Source organism: Microcebus murinus, chromosome 8 (genome assembly GCF_040939455.1).
Source record: "Microcebus murinus isolate Inina chromosome 8, M.murinus_Inina_mat1.0, whole genome shotgun sequence".
Taxonomy (NCBI): domain Eukaryota; kingdom Metazoa; phylum Chordata; class Mammalia; order Primates; family Cheirogaleidae; genus Microcebus; species Microcebus murinus.
The window spans coordinates 33,340,868-33,361,962 of NC_134111.1; the positions used below are offsets into that span (position 1 = coordinate 33,340,868).

The window sequence follows — 21,095 nt, forward strand, 5'->3', positions numbered from 1 at the left end:
GTTGCTTTTAAATTTCGAATAAATTTATAACCAGTGATTCCTGTTCTTTCCTGTTTGTAATAGCAAAGAACTGCAGTGTCCTGAGTGTCCAAAAAATGGGAATGAGGCAAAATATACTCAATATCTGATTTAAAGTGGCTTTGTGGCCACCCAAGCAGGTCCAGTCTGTCTGGGGGCAACTCAGAGACCTAGTCTGGTTCAGTGCCCTGAGATCAGGAGGGACTCGGATGCTTAGAATTGTTCCAGAGCCAATCCTGTTTCCTGTCATGGGAGGCCAGAATGAAACCTTGGACTTGCCATTCTGAATTGGTAATGGAATTGGAGTTGGCACTCAGGACACTGGATGCCCTAATGCAGTAGCAGTTCTGGGCCAGAATGAAATTAGCCTGTGGGACTCTGGGAAAGAGGTGGAAGAAACATTCCTGCATGAATCCCTCCATAATTTCCAAATGCACCACAAGTCCCAATTAGGCCACCACTGTCCCTTCATGACCATTAATTCCAGGACCCAGTTGTCTGCTGTTCAGATACAAATGAGGCCATACCTCATCCGGGCCCTGCCTCATTCTCTGTTTTAACCCTCCCAGCCTCCATAGCCCCAAAGTTTCACATGGAGACTGAAACAGAGCATTTTCTTGAGAGTCTAACATATTTTTGTCTTTTTTATGGGCCCTCACCATCTTAAAGTCTGTTGGGTTCTCGGGTAGAATAATATTCTTGTTGCAGATTGATTTATACAATGGGTAGTCAGTGACTCTAAGGGGTAAATAAAATTTTTCAAGATTCTGTTAGAATGATCTGAATTTTTAGTACCATTAGAACTCTTTAAATCAAGTAAAATTACCATAGAAAGCAAATAAGCAATGAAATATTAAATAGAAAAACCCTTAAATCGTTTCCAAATTAGTATAAATACTTGCATGTGTGTTCAAAAAGGAATACATTCCATTAAAAAGAGTTTAACTAAAACCCTCACCTGTTGATGTGGGAGTTGCTCGAAATGTCCCCGATACCATTTCTCCAAGACTTGAAGAAGAATTTCCACTTGATTTCCTAGGATATAGAAAAGGAACTTAAGACTCACTCCCCAGATTCTTTGAAAATAGAACTTAAAAGTACAAAGTTTTCTTTGGCCTCAATCCTACTAAATAATTCAAAACACACCAAATCCTGCTATAGAGAAGAACTTCAAGAATCTGTCTGTCCAAATATTTTCTTTGACCTCATTTCTCAGAGAAAGTGGGGAATGAACTGGGATCCGGAAATATTTTGCAAAATTATCTCTTCTAGTTTTTCAGTGCAGAAATTAGGCAAAAGAATCACTGGCGGGAATGTTTCTGTGAACTGCCTGCTCGCCTAACACCCATCACCAATGTGCCAGTCAGATGTTGGGCACAGCTCAAAACAAGCCAGAAGACCTGGAGAAACCATTGCTTCTTAAAAACGATTATGTGGGAGTCTGAGTTAAGAATTAGCCGTAAGGAACTGGTCACAAGTGATTTTATTTGTGACCCAGAATGGAAGATCATCAACACTGGTCTCTTCATGTGTGTTTTGGAAGCTTCCCAGGAGCCCACAGAGGCCACCGAGCTGCCGCCTTTCCACTTCCCTTGCGTCCCTCCCTTTTAGTGCTTAACAGTATGATCCCTATAGTCAGAAAAATCCTATTTCCCATCCAAGACTTGCCACTTACTAGTTGTGTGAAATCACATCTTTGAGTCTTAGTTTCCCCATCTATAGGAGATGCTCTATCTCACAGGGTTGGTATAAAGATAAAATATAAGCATGTCTGTGAGCTCTTGGCTTTACTATTGCACCTGCCACAAGGTAAGCTTTTTAATTCAAAAGTATAGCCAGTCATGCAATGCTTACTGAAGAAAATGTGTCATTAGGTGATTTCATCATTGTGGGAACATCTGAGTCTATTTGCACAAACTTACATGGTATAGCCTACTGCACACCTAGGCTGTGAGGTATATAGCCTATTGCTCCTAGGCTAGAGACCTGTTCAGCATGTTACCGTACTGAACACTGTAGGCAATTCTAACACAATGGTAAGTATTTGTATATCCAAATATAGAAAAGGTACAGTAAAAATACAGTATTATAATCTCATGGGACTACTGTCATATATGCAGTCTGTCATTGACCACAATGTCGTTATGTGACACATGACTATAATGGTATTATGGAATAATTATAATAACTATAAAACTCTGGAAGAGATGATCATTCAATTATTATTTTATTCAACAAATACTGATTGTGCATCCCTGTTCTGGAAGCTAGGAATATAACAGCGGCAAGGGCCAGTGGGTAGGAGGAGACCAAATTCCATTCCTTACTGAGTCATATTCCAGTGGGAGATGTCAGTACTGGCTGAACATCCCTTATCCAAAATAGATCCCTTATCCAAAGTAGAAGTGTTTCAGGTTCCAGATTTTGTTCAGATTTTGGAATATTTCATTACATACTTACCAGATGAGCATCCCTAATTTGAAAGTCTGAAATCCAAAATGCTCCAATGAGTGTTTCCTTTTGGAGCAATTTGGATTTGGGATTTTTGGATTACAGATGCTCAAACTGTACCAAACAAGATAAACAGGTAAGTATATTAATATAATATTTCTGAGAGTAATAAGTGCAACAGAGAAAACTAAGTCAGAAGGGATAGGAAGTGCAGGGAAGGAGAGTGGGTACAATTTTAAATACAGTTGGCAGGAAAGGGGTCCCTGGAAAGGTGGTATTTAACAAAGATCTAAAGCAGATGAAGGCGTGACCTGGTGAAAACGTGAAGGAAAGGGTTCCAGTAAGAGAACACAGCAAATGCAAAGGCCCTGAGGCAGGAGTATGTGTTCCCAGTGTGTTTAAGGAAAAGTATGGAAGATAAAAAAATTCAGAGAAGAGGGAACAAGAGGGATTAACAATTAATAATAGTTTAGGCATGTTATATACTAAAAAATACTAATAATTAAAGTGGGGATAGCTATACTTTTGTGATCTATTACTGTTGGAGAGGTTCCCATTACAACAAAAGCAAAAGGGCCTCTAAAGAACAGAGGAGGTTTTGAAATATAAAGTGTCCTGTAGAAAACGGAGGTTGAGGGTCAAGAGAAGAGCTGCTTCTATTTCAGGGCTTTCAAAAAAATCCTAGCACGTATCACATCTGTGCTCTAGTGCGGGCTGCAACACAATGTATGGGGGCCCAGCATGATACGGATTTCTCTTCTCTCCAGCTTTGCTTGGGTTCCTTGGACCTTTAAATCCTGCACTGTAAGATCTACGTGGCTTAGACCCGTTCACAAGAGGCTGATGCATCAAAGCTAGACAGTATCTTCACCCCAATGCCGGGAGGTGATCGATGCCACAAAAAGCCGGGGATGGAGAAGGTGCTACTAGTGCCGGGAACTGCATACACCATCACATTCTGTGCCCTCTCGGGGGACACTCTGAAAGGGAACCATGAGGAGCCAGAGTGCTGAGTCAAGTCACTTCCCACTTGCTCTGCTGAGAAAGGATGTCCTAGGTGACTGGCACAAAGGGAAGCTTGGGTTCCAAGGAGGCTTGCTGAGGCCACGGGACACGGTCTCCACTGCGTAATTGTGCATGGATTCCCGTGGTGCTGGGCTTCAGTATGCAATGGGGACAGCAAGCCACCTGATACCTCTGTGTCAATTTCAGAAACACCTCATACCCGGGAAAGTATCTTTTACTTTGAATACATATGTTTTTAACCTAAGAAGCAAACTTGAAAATATCACCTAATTTTCCTACCTGCACAAAAAATATATACATATAAAGGATGGAACCTTACCCTCCGTGAAAACGTCCTCTTTTTTGTTCTTGCTGAATCCTTATGTTCTCCAATCTGAGTGGACTCGGAATGAAGCCAATCTCACAGCCCTCTTTCACCAGCCTTCCTATCCACCAATCATTGTTATATTTCTGGAATTCAGAAATAAAACTGCTATTAGTAATTCACCAATCTTCACATTCTATTAACTAATTTCAGCGGACCAGAAAAATGAAACACTGTTTCTATAATATGATATTATACTATATGACATATATAATATATAAACTATAATATGTTATAAGTTACTATGGTACCACCGTATTTCCTCGAAAATAAGACCTACCCATAAAATAAGCCCTAGCAGGATGTCTAAGCAATATAAGCACAATATAAGCCCTACCCCGAAAATAAGACCTAGTGATGGCTGTGGCTACGCAGCGTATCTGCACAACCCATGCATTTCGTCATGGAGCGGTAAAGAAGACGAGCAGCCCTTCTCATCTGCCCCATGAGAGCTTTATTGCTCGACATGAGAGATTGGAGCCAATGGTTCTAAAGAAAATAGAGTTGCAAGAAGTTCAGGATGGAATTTGGGGTTTGGAGAGTTAGGATGATGTTCCAGAAGAAGACGACTTAACTATAATTGAATAAATGTAGATTGTTGTACCATACTTAAAAAAAAACCCAAAAACAAATCCCCTGAAAATAAGCTCTAGGGTGTCTTCTTGAGGAAAAATAAATATAAGAGCCTGTCTTATTTTCGGGGAAACACGGTATGTGTATCTGAGGCAGGTTCATGGACTAATGCACGGTTCTGCAAACTTTTTCTGTAAAGGCCCAGATAATAAATATTTCAGGCTCTGCAGGCCATATGGTCTCTGTTGCAACTAGCTGAATCTGCTGTCTTTGTGTGAAAACAAAACCACAGATAAATAAGTGAGTATGTCCGTGTTTCAATAAAACTTTCCTTTATAAAAAAAGGCGGCAGGCCAGACTCAATCTGTGGGCTGTAGTTTGCCAATCTTTAGACTAATGTCTTGCCCCAATCTTTGGATTCCTCTGATCCTTGTCAAGAAGCCCTAGCCAGTCCTTAAGGAATAGATTTTATAAGGATAAATATGCATCAGTGTAAATGAACTTTGGAAAGCAAGACAGGTATGTCTGAGATGAAATATATTCAATAGTCTGTTATTTGTCCAAAGCTTTCAGGTAAAAATTCCATGATACTGTCTGTGGTCTACCCTCACCGGGGAAGAGTTATAATCTTTCAAATACAGGTTTGCAAATTAAGGTCCATCTTATTCTTTGAAGAAAAAGAAGTCTCCTCTTACAAGGTCTGAGCATACTATATATTTGTATGTGGAATTTTGGAAGTAATTTCCACACGGCCTGAAGCCCAAAAGGAACACCAGGATTTCCACGCAAAAAAGTCCCATGACTTGTAAACTTGAGACACAAGTCCCCGTCGTGGCTTCAATGTGGGGTGAGATTCTGTCAATAGGGCTTATGTGATGATTCAGCAAAATTTCATTTGTAATTATAAATTTGCTGAATCCTATGACAGAAAGCAATTTACTCCAAGCCACCTGCCTCAGGGAAGGTTTCAGTTAGGTCATTTCTAGAAAACAGATATCAATCTTATGTTTTAAACTCTCCAGAGATGAGATTCCAAAATCTTCCTTTATTATCTTTATCAGTTTTAAACAAGATAACTCTCCCGTTTTGATCTAAAACATATATATTTGTAAATATATATATAGTTTTAAAGTGTAACAACTACATGCAGTAGGCTTTGCTTAGCTCAGAGAAAAATAGAATATATATATGAATATGATATTGACACATTGTGAAAGAGGAATAAATGATTTCACTGAATCATCACAGCATGAAATTCTGAGTATCTTTGAGTCATTCTGAGAAACAGTCTCACACTCTAAAGAAAAATGATTCAGTAGGGATTTGGTCTTTATTATGCACACAACTCCTCCACAAGGCATGCATGGCATGTAATATGAGATTGCATTGAAAGAAATGTGAATTGGCCTAACATAAAATCTTGAACAATCTAGGTGGTAGTTTTCCCCATCTTCCCGTCTTTTATTTCAGGGTAAAAGGCCTGTTTATTTTGGAATTAACAAAAGGCAAAGGGACCCTTTTAGAATCTTTGGTGCATAGGTCTGGAATTTAAATTTTACTACAGTGGGGACAAAACAGATTATGAGTCATAGTTTCCTAGGGCGTAAGTTATTTCCTAAAATGAAGTGAGCCCATTGGAACACTAATTTGTTAAATGGTACCCCGTGACCTTAAAGGGCTTGCTGAAATGGTTACTGCAACTTCCCACGATGTTTTAACTTAGTTCTAGGAAACAGCTCAAGCTCAGTGAGAACCTCACTTAATATGAATGAAAGTTCTTTGAGCTACTGAGGAGAAAGTCACTATGTAAATTCAAGAGCTTAATTTGCTTACCATTTGGCTTACGTGACAAGCATAACTGTAGCTTTTCTCTGCGTTCAAGCTTTTTCTTATTCCTGAGAAAGTACTTAAAATGATGCATAATAAATGGCCTTCTAGGTGATGGATGAGAGAAAAGGCTACCACTTGATTATAGAATTGTGTTTATTTGTGTTGATGTTCTGGGAGCTTGTGCCAGCTCTCTGGAAAGGTCACCTTAAGTGTTATTCCAATCCTTCTCATTTTGATTTCCCTACAATGATTAGCACTTTCTCTTTCTAAGATGTTTTCTTATCTCATATTTCAAGATCTGAAAACGGTGGCTTTGGTCCACACAGGGATTCCCAGCTCAGTACCAGACATCAAAGTGCCAGACTGAAAAGAAAGTCACTGATCAACAAGCATGTGGATCAAAAAGCAACCAACAGGACAAACTGAGATATTGACAGAATGCAGGAGAGCCACAAAATACAACAAGGTTGGGATGTTGGTGTGAGTGGGGAAACGCATAGCATGTGAGAACTTCTTTTACCTTCTAAAGAGCTGCTTCTCCTTGGACACGACGGGGGTTACCAGCTAATGAATATGGCTTGGTCATTTTTGATGGGAATGGTAAGACAGAACCAACTGAACCATTCAGATGCTGGGACACATGGTCCAGGGCAAGGGCCCTAGTCTTCCAGGCAAATGCAAGACATCCTCACCTCATCCACCATTGAGAAAGTAGAAGCCATCAAGCTGATGCGGCCTCAGTTTCCCATCACCACAGCTCTGAGCTGCCTGTGCCTGCACCCATCTCCTTCCTGCACATCACAATGAATGAGTGTCCCTCTTTCTAGCAAAGGTCTGTCCCTCCACGAGGGGTCTGGATCCCACCCTTCCTGCCTACTCAAAACCTCTGCCCTTTTGCCTATCTCTCCTTGCCCATCAATCTCCCCCCACTATCTGGTAACACCAGCAGGTACGGGTGCTCCTGTGGCTCCCATCTTGAGGGAAGACTGGACTTCATGCCCTCCTTAGTTTACCACCTAGTCAGTGTCAACCTCCTTGAAAGCACAGTCTCCACGTGCCAAACACAATTCCTAGCTCCTTTCTCTCTTTGTCCCACTTAATTTGGCCTCTATTTCTACAGTTCCACAGACAATGGTCCCAGGGACCTCCTGCTGCTGATCTGGACTGTGGGATGCAGAGTTTCCTTTTTTTTTTTTTAAGACAGAGTCTCACTTTGTTGCCCAGGCTAGAGTGAGTGCTGTGGCATCAGCCTAGCTCACAGCAACCTCAAACTCATGGGCTCAAGAGATCCTACTGCCTCAGCCTTCTGAGTAGCTGGGACTATAGGCATGTGCCACCGTGCCCGGCTAATTTTTTTGTATATTTATTTTTAGTTGGTCAATTAATTTCTATTTTTAGTAGAGACGGGGTCTTGCTCAGGCTGGTTTTGAACTCCTGACCTTGAGCAATCTACCTGCCTTGGCCTCCCAGAGTGCTAGGATTACAGGTGTGAGCCACCGCGCCCGGCCGGGATGCAGAGTTTCAATGAACGACTTTCAAAATTGATTGTATCTTTACCAAGCACATCTCGCTCTGGACTGGGGAGTGTGTGAACGTGGGCTCAGTGACATTACGTGATATGGATATGCTGATCACATTCTCCGGCACCTTCATTCCCAGGTCTCACTTTACTGTTCCTCCTTTATGTTCTCCTTTCTTTAAGTTTCTATTTCCAACATCTCCCTCCAGGCAGGGCAAACGGAGACCACACAAAGTGGGAACATCTTTCAGTGCACGCCCCAACCTCATCAGAAAACTCTGTGCAGAACAAGGAAGTTCTAGAAAGGTAAGACTCTCCTCCTGACTCAGCCTAATTCTTGGGCCCATTCTCCAGATGTCGTCTCCTGCCCTCTACTCCAGCCCTTCACCCGATTAGCTGTCCCCTTTTCCTTCCAATACATTTTACTGGGTTCAGCGTCTCAGCATGGAAAACATGCTTCATTCAATCTTTCCCATCCTACAAAGCACAAATGTAAATCCAATTTTAAAAATGCTTCCTTAGCTCTATGCTATCTTCCCCTGGCTAGAACCCACTGTCCCTTTCAACTGCAAGCATTTACAAGGAGCAACTGCAATTCCTCTCCTCTGGCCTCCACATTATGTGGGTAAGAGGGACTTTTAAGAATCTTCATGGGGAGTTCCATGATGCCCCAGACACAGGGTACCCCAAAGCAAATTCATAAGCATGCCCCTCTCCACAACACATCTGCTCCCCTCTGTCTTCTCTGTTTTGACATCTGATAACCCCCCCTCTATCCTTTTAAGCAAGCCAGAAAAACTGGCCTCCATCCTTCCTTTCTCTCTACCTCCCTTTCCCTACTCTCCCCACCCCTGTGAAATCTCTACATTGTGTCTATGTGCCCCTAACTCTCTCTCCGAGCTGCTCCCTTTCTCTATCTTCTCTGCCACAGCCATGTCTCCCTCTATCTTCTCTGCCACAGCCATATCCAGTCTCAGGCGTGTCTCCCTGGCCCTCAGCAATACTCCCCTGCCCATCGGCGTTATCATTCTAAGACAGAAGGTTGGTCACATCCGTCCTTTATTTAAAATTCCTCTCCAGTTAACTGCCTGGTAATAAAGTCCAGGCTTCCTGCCAAGGCCCAAGAGATCCTTTTGTATCTGGCCCCTGCCCCCTCTGATCTGGCCCACGCCCCGTGTCACTCCTGACTGCCCGCCAGCCACACTGCATGGCTTGTGGATGCTCCTTCCAGCTGATGCCGCCCCTGGCCCAACCTGAGCTCGCTCAGACTTTGCCACTTCTGTAGAGCTTTCCCATCCCCAATCTTCCTCCTCCCCAGCCAGATGATCCCTGCACCCCTCTTTCTTTGGGCTCCCACAACACCCACTCAACTTTTCTGTAGTAGAACTTGTCACCCCGTATAGAAACTGTGTGCTTGTCTGTCTCTCTCCCCAGACTTGGGCCCCCGGCCAGTGGGGACAGTGATCCTGCCATCTGAAGCCCCAATGCCCAATATCTGACATGAAGTAGAATTTCAATACACCACAGGTGAGTAAATGAAAGTCTGCGATGTCCCTGTTCCACCTTTCAAGATATGAGGCCTCCTCCTTGTATTGCTCAACTCTATAAGCTTTCTGTTTCCCAGAATCCTCTGCCCTTTTCTTAGATTGAACACTATCTTTTAATTATACATTCTAATGTTGGTCCCAGGATGATAGCCCAGATGTCCATAATTACAACATCCCTTCTAAATAGTCTCTTCTGGGTAGGTGCCATGCCACCAAACTCAGGGTTGCCTAAGTTGGATCCACAGATCTATGGCTCTGCAGCCACACAAGGGGATTAAAAGGTGACCAGAGGACCACAAGTCCATCCTAAATCCCTCCTATGATTTTAAAGGTTGACTGTGATTCAGTGTTGTCAGGATGTGATAATGGAGACCTCTGTCTCAGAGAGAATGAATGGATTTGGAAGGCCGAGCAAATTAAATCAGGCACTACATTGGCAGCTCCTCAGGTCTCCTCTCCAGTTAGTTTGGCTCAGAGCTGATTCCAGCTTCAGCTGTTAGGCAGTATGTCCTACATTTACCTCTTTAATGTGTAGAAAGTCCTTAGCATCAAAGGAGATGGCCGTGCTTGGAACAGGCACATCCTCGTCCAGGGCCCCGCAGTAGCTCACGTTTGTCTTCACAGCAAATGCCACAGGTTTGGACTAGGGACAGAACCGGGAAATAAGAGTGGGGTGGGGGGTAAGAGAGAGGAGCATTTTTTTTACATTTCAACTATTAGATAGATGACTGATAATGCCATGTGGTAAAAAAAAGTCACTTTCCAAAGAGAGATCTCAAGCGAGTTTTACATTGCCAGGCAACATCAAGAAATCTGCAGAAACAACCCTGGAAAAGCTTCAATCCTATCAGCCCAACCATGTTTCCTTTCCTGCAGTGCTTCCCAATATCCCCAATAAAGAACTGTGCCCTGAAGTACTGGGGAAGGATGTACAGAGGGCTGGACATTCTGCTTTGTTCTCTAGTCTTAAAAGTCTATGTTTATTTTTATTTATTTCATTTTTAGAGACAGGTCTTGCTGTCGCCCAGGCTGGAGTACAGTGTCTCACTGCAACCTCAAACTTCGGGGCTCAAGTGATCCTCCTGCCTCAGCCTTCCAAGTAGCTAGGACTATAGCACCATCACTCCCGGCTAATTTTTTTTTTTTTTTTAATTTTTGTAGAGATGGGGGCTCACTATGTTGGTCAGGCTTACGTTTGTTTAAATGACAGCAGACACCCTCTCACTTTGGGATACAGAAAATGTGTGCTGGGTCTTAACAAAAAAAAAAAAAAAGCTGGGGAGGAGGTAAAGTAAGTGTTTTTGAAATAGCCTGAGATCTGAAAACCTGTGGGATCCTGAGCAATAGAAGACCTTGTTCATCAGGGAAGAGAAAAGCCAGTCACAGTGTGTGCTGATGGGCAGGGCTTGTCACACGTCACCTTCTCCCAAGCTAACAAAAGCTGGTTTTGAAACTCTTTTTATTCAAATTTCTCCCCAGCAAAGTGCTCCCGGGCTGGTGCAGCCTTGTGGGGCTGAGAAAACCACCAGCCTAACATAATGGCACTGCCACCCACACTTGGGTGACCACGATGACCACAAAACAGATTCTAAAAGAAAACTTTAAAACAAAAATTAGCCACAAAGGAGATGCAAGGTTCCTGAAATACTGGGCTGCTTTGTTACTGGCTTATTTCTGGCAACATGACTGAGGGACAGCAGCTGAGGCAGGACCCGAGTGAGAATGTCACCGATGTCCCTTCATGGGCACTGCAAGAAAAACCCTCTTGCACCAACAGAGCACAGATGTCATAGATGTTGAAGCAAATGAAGACGCCCCTTCACCTGCATCATTCTCCTCTCACCTCTCTTTTAAAGACTTCACTATAAAAATAGAAAAAGGAAGGAATGCACTTTATTTGAGCTTCCTTTTTTCTCCTTCTAAAAATTATTTAAGAGAAAGACCAAGACTGCTAAGGTAGGACTCTGTCACGGAGGGCAAAGAGGAGAGGCTGGCCATGAACGTTGTCTTATACTTTGCTAGTGTGCATAAAATTTCATTTAACAAAAGGGGTCTGTGCTAAAAAAAAAAAAAAAAAAAAAAGTTGGAAGGATACAGAATGGGAGATCTCTAGTGACTCTTCTGCTTCTAACTTCCAACTGTGCAATTTGTTTCTTTGTTGCTTCCCGTGGGTGCAGAGATTTCTACGGGGGCCTCTCCCCATGGAATAGCTGAAGGTCTACTTTGGTGATGGTTTTTATTGTTTGCTGCACTTCTCAGAGTTGTTCAAAGTTCTGGACTTCACACTGAACTTGAGGTGGGATATTAAAAGTGAAAAAGAAGGGTAGGAAACCAACAGGGAGATCCACAGAACAATGTGTGGCCTGTGACCAAGACTAAGGTAAGCCAGGCACAGTGGCTCACGCCTGTAATCCTAGCACTCTGGGAAGCCAAGGTGGGAGGATTGCCTGAGGCCGGGAGTTCAAAACCAGCCTGGGCAACATAGCAAGATCTTATCTCTACAAAAAATATAGACCAAAAAAAATTAGCCAAGCCTGGTGGTGTGCACCTCTCGTCCCAGCTACTCAGGAGGCTGAGGCAAGAGGCTTCCTTGAGCCCAGGAATTTGAGGTTGCTGTGAGCTAGGCTGACGCCACTGCACTCTAGCCCCAGGCAACAGAGCGAAACCATGTGGAAACCACCCAAGTGTCCATCAATTCATGAGTGGAATATTAAAATTTGGTATATGTGTACAATGGAATATTACTCAATTACAAGAAATGACAGTGTTCTAGCATGTCTTACTTATATTTTCCTGGATTGAGCTTGAACCCATTATCTGAAGTGAAGTAACATATCGGAAAAATAAGCTCCCCAAGTACTCGCCATCAAATTGGTACTGACTGATTAACACTATGGTGCTCACATGGTAGTAATATTCTCCAGGGATTAGGAGGTTGGAGGGGGGAGGTAAAGTCACAACTAAAGGACACGGTGAGCCTTGTAGAGGGGAAGGGGATGCCTCTAACCCTCGCTAGGGAGAGGCAAAGATAAAAAAAAGTAACCAAAATGTTTGTACCCTCATAATACCCTGAAATAAAAATTAAAAAAAAAGCATTTTAGCAAAAAATTAAAAAAAAATGCTGATGTAAAGGATAAGGAGGGTCAAGAACAGGTGGGCTACTGGTACCGTGGGAGGCTCTCTGCCAACGCTGGGCATAGCAGGCTGGATACAGGCCACATTCCTAAGTTGGAAGATGACCAAAGATTCACTACCAAACGAAACACAAAAGGGTGAAGCTTCTCAATAAATGCACCCCTGGAGATGTTCTAACCTCTCTCAGGGGGAAATGGAGCAGAGAACCTTGCAATTGGGAGTCTTTCCAGGATAATCATAAAATGATTATCAAAGAAAAATGTGAGGTAGGGGAAGAGTAGCTGAGAGCTGCTGAGCAACATGCCCTTTTTGAACCAAAAAAAGGGGAAGACAGTCACCTTTGCTCTCTCAAGCTGGATAGCTGCCTGCTGTTCCCTCTCCTGCCGAATCGCTTCCCGGTCCTCCTCCAAAGAGACATCGGAGTCAGACGGCCTGCTCGTGTAGGAATCCGCTGAACCCTGCAAAGGAAAACACAGAGCAGTTGAAGTGAAGTGATGTGTAGTGTCTTAAGTTGTCACATCCATAACAGCATCCCGGGGTGAGTTCCTTTCATTTGCACAGAATTTAATGCATACACTCTGTGCCTTATTGCAGATATAAATTTAGATGGCAGAAGATAGTTAAGCATCTGAGTTATTCAGAAAGCAGCAATGTTGTGAAGAGAAATATTTTGACTAGATTAAGTACTAGGAAGTAAACTGCAATGGAAATTATGTGATATTCAGCCCTAATTCTTCTTGTTTTGTGCTATCTTTATATTAAGCCCATATTCATTTGTGAAACTGAATCCTCTTCCATCCTCTCTTTTGTATATACATCTAAAGGAAAAAGAGACTCAGCCAATTTCAAGAGCTAAATCCTACCTGTATCTTGGCTACAGGTCATCTGTTTGTCTAAGATTTCAACACAGCAAGATCCTACATTAGTAAAATGATTTTCCAGTTTTGATGTCAACATTATTGAACTCTTTCACTATTAAAACTTCAATCTTTGTCCTATAGCAGCTCGGATGTGACCATTATGAACAGCGAGCAGAAAATCAACCTTGAGGATAAAAACAGGGATGTTTTTAGGTGAAACCCACCCCTAGAAGAGCTATTTGAACAGCACTGAAATCCAGCCTGACTGATGTGGCCAAGGGACTCAGGGTGGCCAGCGTCACTTGGTGCTCATGCCACAAGGAGAGAGAAAAACCAGAGTAGCTAGTTACAAAGGTAACCCCTGCCTCATCCCCTCCCCCCAAAAAAACCCCAAAACACCCTAGAGGTTTGCCTTCTGGCTGCTAAAGGAACATGGTCCTTACAATTTCCTTAAGCTGGCATTAACAGTTGATATCTACATAGATGACGACACTTACACAGCAGAGGTATTGGTAGGACTTGGTGTATTTGGCATGTTTTATAAATCATGCACAGATTTTCAAAAGTGTAGACCTATCCACAGAGCTGAGAATTTGCTATTCACTGCAGAAAAAAAAACTTTAAGAAATAGTTAACTGTGGCAAGCACAGTGGCCCACACCTGTAATCCTAGCACTCTGCAAGGCCGAGGCAGGAGGATTGCTTGAGCTCAGGAGTTTGAGACCAGGCTGAGCAACCATAAGACCTCATCTCTACTGATAGAAAAATTAGCCCAGCGTTGTAGTGTGCGCTTGTAGTCCCAGCTACTTGGGGGGCTGAGGCAGGAGGATTGCTTGAGCCCAGGAGTCTGACGTTGCAGTGAGCTATGATAACGCCACTGTACTCTACCCAGGAAATAGTTAACTGCTGAAACTGGCCCTTTGAAAGTTTTCTTAAATGTAGAAAAGTCTATGAATTTGCTGCCTGTAAGAGCAGCTTTGTCGCTTAGCAGAGGACATCATTCTAGCTGGGGTGGTTTTTCCCATCATAGAAAAATCCCAGCACAGATTTTCCTGGGAGCCTAGAACAAGAATTCCTGGTTAGAAGTTTTTCCAGAGTGTCCAGTCAAGCCCTAGTTCTAAATTCTGCTTCTGCAACACACTTCCGAATATTTTATGCAAGTTACTGAACCACTCTGAGACAGTCTCCCTGACTGTAAAAAAAGGATATTGCCTGCTTCATAGGATTAAATGGAATAAGATACAATGAGTAGCTAATATGTATTGAGTCCTTGCTATCCACACTGGTATGGGGCTAGATGCTTTGCACATCTTATCTCACTGAATCATTTCAGCAAAGGGGAAGCTGAGATTCAAACTCAGGTAGTTTAACCTTTAGAGTCAGCAGGTCCAAACCCCACATCGAGCCGCACCTGACATTCAAATACTTACTCCAGGACCTGGCACAAAGTAGGCACACAATAAATCTCCCTTTTCCAGTGCTGACATTTTTACATTGGTAAAAACAAAAAGAATTAAGAGTTTCTAATCATTTTTCATATGATGTTTTATATGCACAATAGCCCATCTTGAAATGTAGCCATTTTTCTTACTGCATAGAAAACACACTATAAACCTGGTAACTGCAAAGTGTCCAAATCCATGTGCTTTATGCAGCAGCACTTTTGAAAGTGCCCTTTTCAGAGGAGGCGTATTTGTTAACCAAATTATAACAAAATTCTTCAGCAAATCTACTGGGGAAAAAAACTGGACTGACGGAATGGATAAACACAGAGTGACTGCTTTATGGATGCATTTGTTGCCTAAAAAGAGAGCTACCTTGAAATCCTTTACAATGGAAAGTTCTCTCAGAACACATCTTTTGGCTGAATTTAGGAACATCTGCATAAAATCCAAAGTAAGAGAGAAAGGAAATAGTGTCTCTAAAATACCTATGAAAGCAGTACAGAGTCAGTCCTAGGCAATGCTTCGTTGGAAGTGCAATGTGTGTGGTGGACCATTCTAAGGAGTCGCAAGGGCTGCAGTGAAGACGTCTGGGCCACCAAGTGATTAGGACGTGTTAAGTCAGGAAGGAAGCACTTTTCTGGTTTTGAAAACGTGTGCTGGGGAAGGCTAGTGCCCACAGTCCACAAGAGACCGTGGGGTCAGCAAGTCAGAGAGCTGAGCTTAGACTTCACTGCTGCCACCAGGAGATGGCTGATTTCCTGACACTGCTGCGAAGACTTTTCAAGTCCTGGCATTCAATTATCTCTGAGCACACAAGAAGCGACTCAAGGATCTCCTGCAAATGAACTTTACTTTGAAATGTGAAAAGGACTGTAAGAATCTCAAAACTACTTAATAAGCTCTACCACTGCCAAATATGCAGAAGCAGAAGTCTCTGTTTACTCTCTGTTTCTAAGAATACTGATAGAGGGAAAAATAAAGCACCGTGACCCCATTTTCACAATTAGGGTTTTATCATCGCAACATTCACTCTGGTTTTTTTGTTTTTGTTTTTGTTTTGCCCCCAATGTCACCTACATTTTCTTGGATATGAAGAAAATCCTTGTTGCTGTCCCTCAAAGTCCTAGGGACAGGAGGAGTCCAACATCAAGAGCCCAAATTTGGCACATGGACATGTTCTGCTGGTTTGGAGTTGGTTTCTTGTTTTGATTTATTTTTGTTTTTGTGTGGTTTATTTTATTTCAATTGGTTGAAACTGAGTATGAATGTGTCCCAGGAGAAGGGAAGGAAAAGATAAAGGAAAGGACTGGGCTATTTACAAGAGCACCAAGGGAAAAAAAAGTTGGTCAAGGAGAGTACAGAGGACCTGCCTACACCTGACCAGAGGGAGGACCCAGCATGGTGGGGGCCACAGCAGGCTTGGGAAGACCAGGCTGGGCTGGTGGAGATCACCTAGAGGTCTGGTTAAATATTTAATGACCAAAAAAGAGAGAAATGGCAAGAAGGAAATAAAGCTAGATGCTAATAGGATGGAACTGAAGATGTGCAGATTACTAGCCCTAGACAAAGCTGGAAACTGCAGCCCCATCAGCTTTCAATTTTCTAGAGTTCCATTTCATAAAGTGGGAGAGGAGTGAGCGACTCAATTTATCAGGTAATCTAAAACTGGACTGTTGATCCAGTACGAGAGGCATGACAGTGGCTAGTACCTCAAAAGTTCTTCAGCAGACACCATTGCCCGTCATATCTTGGAGTCTCCAAGGAATATATATATATATATATACACACACACACATATACATTTATATGTGTGTATATATGTAATGTATGTATATATATGAAGAGACTTGCAGCAATTACATGTGTGTGTCATTTTTAAAAGTGAGAATGCATACTAGTGAACGCCAAAAGACAGAAACATAGATCTTTCCATTAACATATAGCCCAGACTTTTATTTTTATGTTCAATATGGAAAATAGACCCCAGCCTTATACCTTTCATGAATCTTCTTGAGTACAAAATGCAATATCCTGATAGAAACATTAGAAAATAAGTTAACTGTTGTCTCCTTAAAAAAAGGAAAGTGATCTGAAGTCAAACAATGGAAGGGCTTCTTCTCATTCACAGAGAGAGGGAACATGATGTAGACAGGACAGCTGCCACAAGCTTTGAGGACAGACAATATTGGGTTTGACACTGTCACCAGTTCTTGTTGGCTGCAGATCCTGGACAAGTTATTTTAACCTTCTGAGTCCTAATTTCCTTCCTGAGCAAATAGGGATAATAGTACTATACCTTGTAGAGTTTCCTGAGAAACTTGGGATGTGTTTGATTTGAGATGAAACATCATTTCTCTTGCCATGATGGAGGAAATACAGAAAATTGCCAGCAATTAATCTTTGACCCACTAATTAAAGGTTTGGCAGCTTTTCAACATTACATTTTTGGCTACCCAAGAGTTTTAGGATTTATATCTTGTTCTTTTTTCTTAACAGCTTTATTGAAGTATAATTTATGTACATAAAATTCACACACTTTAGTGTAAAATTCAATGATCTTTAACAAATTTATAAAACACAATTTACAGCACCACAGTCTAATATTAGAACATTTCCACCACCTCGTGCCTTATCTGCAAAATGGGAATGAAACTCTTCTTTGGGATGATTTTGGGGAATGAATAAGATAATATATGTATGACATTGTGTACAAGCATAATGCTGATACATAGGAAACCAGTGCTCTACAACAGAACGTTTCATACAGTGATGGAAATGTTCTGTATGGATGCTGCCCAATATAATAGCCACGAGACACATGTGGTTACTCCACACTTGAAACGGGACTAGAGAGACTGATATGCTGAATTTTTAGTTTAATTTTTTAAAATTTAAAACTTTATTATCTTATAACTAATTTCAATGTAAACATCCACCTGTAGGTAGGGGCTACTATATTGGGCTGTGTGGAGTAACATTCAAAATGTCAGTTTCTCTTCCAGAACAGACGAGTGAATGTTAAATTTGGTGTAAATTTGGTATTTTAACAGTTATATTATCATAGTTATATATATCATTTAGTGGACTACGTGAAATGTCCAGAGAAACATATCACTCCCAATGGATTTGAGCCTGTTTTTCTCCACTGAGTCTGCAATGACTCGACAATGCACTTTTCCACACTAGAGAAGGAACTCAGCCCTTTGTTGGTGGCTTTCCCAGATTTCCCAGGGTAGACAAGTGGACTATAGCTCACTCACAAGGCTGCCCTTAGCCAAAAATGTCCCTTGGGCAATCTTTATCTTTCTAAGCTGGCCTCACCCTTTCTTCTCCTTCACCCCCATTACCCCCTTCACCAAACATGTCCAGAGCGTTTTGCCAGGACACCCAGCACGTTAGGGTCCGGGCTGTGATTCCAAACACATAGCCCTATGCAGTGCCTAGCATGGCAGGACCTCAAGTGTGTTGAATGAGAAACACACTCACTCCTGTGAGAATGTAGCTATTCTTTGTTCCACGATTTGAAGTTCTTCTCAGGTAGTTGGTTAATCGATCAAGGTTATGCCTACTTGGTGTGATGTTAATTTTTAGCAACTTCACTCTCATAACGTGAGATTTCTTTTTTTTTTAAATTGCAGTTTACAATACCTTGATTCAGAGCACCAGATAATGTGTACATTCCCAGCACCTTGGTGGAGCAAGGAACTCTTGAAATTATTCTGCAGGGATGACAATACAACACAACTAAGGTACCTCATGTAGATCCTCGTAAATAGGAGGTCTTCCAAAATGTTGGCTAAAAGAATAAGACAAGGTCTGCTTAACAAAGCCCAGCAGCCCAGTCTTGTTGGGCAGAAGACCTGATGTTCAGCCTCAGCCATTCATCTGGCCAAGGTTCCTTTCTAGGCTTCAAAGAACAGTCAAGGGTAGCAAAGGGGCATGGTCATAACTGGCCATAAGAGGACAGGGAAGAGAATGAATGTTTACTCAGCCCTTACTATATGTGAGTCACTAACTTATGGACTTGATTATCACATCAAGCCTAGGAATCAGGTTATGATTGTCCACATTGTAGATGTGAGGCCTCTGGGGCTCGAGGGGCAATAAGAACACTCTTCCACGCCGCTATCGTGGGTCACTATGTAGGGGCAACAGTGTGGTACAACCTTTTTTTTTTTTTAATATCCCTTAAAAAAATCTGATGCAAAAACTTACATTAAACTGTCGAACATTTTAGTTGACTTCAGTAAAACAAAACAACATTCTACAATATTTTGTTAATATTAATCATATGCCAAAATCTCACTAATTTAGAATGATGGATGCGGGTAAAAAAAAAAAAAATGAAAGTCTGAGATCATGGGAAATGAACTGCAGACAGTTTTTCCAAAGATATGTTTAGTATTTCTGAATTCACACACTATCTCTAGACTGCCAAGGTTTTGGTTTGTGGATTTCTCTGACTGTCTGCTTCAATCACAGGGTTTTTATTCAGCATTCTGGTTACTGCTAGGTGATTCTAAGGGATGCTTGAGAGTTTCATTTTTCTCTTATAACTCCTCTAATTATGTACACACTACTTAATTACAGATTATTTTTTGTCACTAAATTATAATTATTAATATATATTTATAAATGCATTAACTATAATGTATACAAGTTAGATATATGTTAGATATATACATTATTAGATATATGTTAGATATATACATTATAGTTAAAAGCAAAGCACAGGCTTTGTTTGAATTATCGTGTAAGTGGAATACAAATTAATGGGTTCCTATTGTAACTGTTTTACATAACTGATTTAAAAGGAAGTAATATTAATTTATAAAAGTTGGCCACCCTTAACCTTCTTGTTGGTTGACTAGCTTGGCCATTGATGCAATTGCCCTGATTTCAGACAGGTTGCTTTCAATCGCTAGTCTGAGGAGGCCCAGTTATGGATAACAGCAGAAGAATTTTAATTGACCCTACAAGTACAAGGAGGAAGGTGACAAAATTTAGGCCGAGATACAGATGGAAGGGAAATCTGTACCAGCCATAGCCATGGAGCCACTTCTGAGAACGAAGAAGTTGAGCTGAGGGCTATGACCAGATTTGCAAGTTAAACCAATGGTAATGGTGGTAGCAGGAGGGTAGATTCTTTTTATATTAGGTTGAATCACATGAAATTGAAATATTTGTAATTTGCAATTGTAATTCATATGGTTCAACCTAATACATTGGGGGAAGAAGAAAAAACAAAGATTACATGGATGTTCTTTGGCAAAAACTGCTTTACATAATCAGTGCATAATGTTGTACGTGTTTGTAAGAAATGCTACATCAGTAAGTACAATTAGCAATAAATCAAAACCCTTCTGGGAGACCAAAGAGTAACAGAAGTTGAAAAAAGCCATGATCATTTTTGCATCCAACAGGAACTTTATCGTAATGGTAGGGATGGTGACATTGTGGAGCTCACGTTCCTTCTGGGAAAGGGAAAGTGATCACCTAACTGGGAGAAAGTGGGCTCCAGAAACCAAGCTTTACTATTTACAGACCACAGAATAACAGCATGGGACATTGAGCAGCCACTCTAGCAACCAGCCCTGCCTGGTCAAAACTTTGTGAAAGCTTGTGACCCATGCATGTGACACAGGTGAGTGACTGAGCGGCTCTACCTGGCTGATCCCAGTGCTGGCACCTGGCAGCTTCAGCCACAGCCCAAGGTCTTCATGCAAGGGCAGCTGCTCACGCCGCACTAATATACTTTCAGCAGAGACATTAAAAAGGAAACGGCAGCATTTGCCCAGGAAATCCTGAATGTGCTGCTGGTAAAAGCAGTGCTGCATACTGATGAGGCAACTCATCGTTTCTCGAAAACGTGGACTTCCATAACCCTTCTGGAAAAGCGACTGACTGAGAAATGCTTCCTTCTCACAGTCCCCCCAGACTGGTTTACAAAACACTACTTTTATGTTGTGGTCTATTTTCTTGAGAGTCAGATTAGAGATGTGACAACAGTATATATATTTCCCCCAAAAGTAGCTTCAGGCAATCACTTGTATCTTTGGGAAGGGAGGAAAACAAAGACTTTCCTTCTGTCAGATAAAGAGGAATAGGATAGCGTAAGAAAGCAGAAAAGACCCGAGCCTCACCTGTGTCATTTCTGTAGTCTCAGGAAGTATTTGATGAAAAATTTGCTTTAAATAATTATTTGAAATATATATGTATATTTTTACTGGATAAAGTTTCTCATTAAAGGAATGCCTATGTACAGATTACAAAATCCAGGTATGTCATTAAAAACAGAAGTGCTTCCCCCAGTAGTGGCTGAAGATAC

At 41.7% G+C, this 21,095-nt stretch overlaps 1 protein-coding gene across 5 annotated transcripts in view; it reads right to left on the reverse strand.

Annotated features, from left to right (window-relative positions):
- Positions 1–21,095, reverse strand: part of CACNB4 (calcium voltage-gated channel auxiliary subunit beta 4) — a 232,227-nt gene that overhangs the window by 30,818 nt on the left and 180,314 nt on the right. For all 5 annotated transcript variants that reach the window (XM_012779963.3, XM_012779964.3, XM_012779965.3 and 2 more), the window contains 4 exons: positions 12,802–12,921; positions 9,849–9,971; positions 3,815–3,945; positions 977–1,053 (listed from right to left, as the gene is read on the reverse strand). In XM_012779963.3, coding sequence (XP_012635417.1) covers positions 977–1,053; positions 3,815–3,945; positions 9,849–9,971; positions 12,802–12,921 — 451 coding nt within the window. The remainder of the gene's footprint in view (positions 1–976; positions 1,054–3,814; positions 3,946–9,848; positions 9,972–12,801; positions 12,922–21,095) is intronic.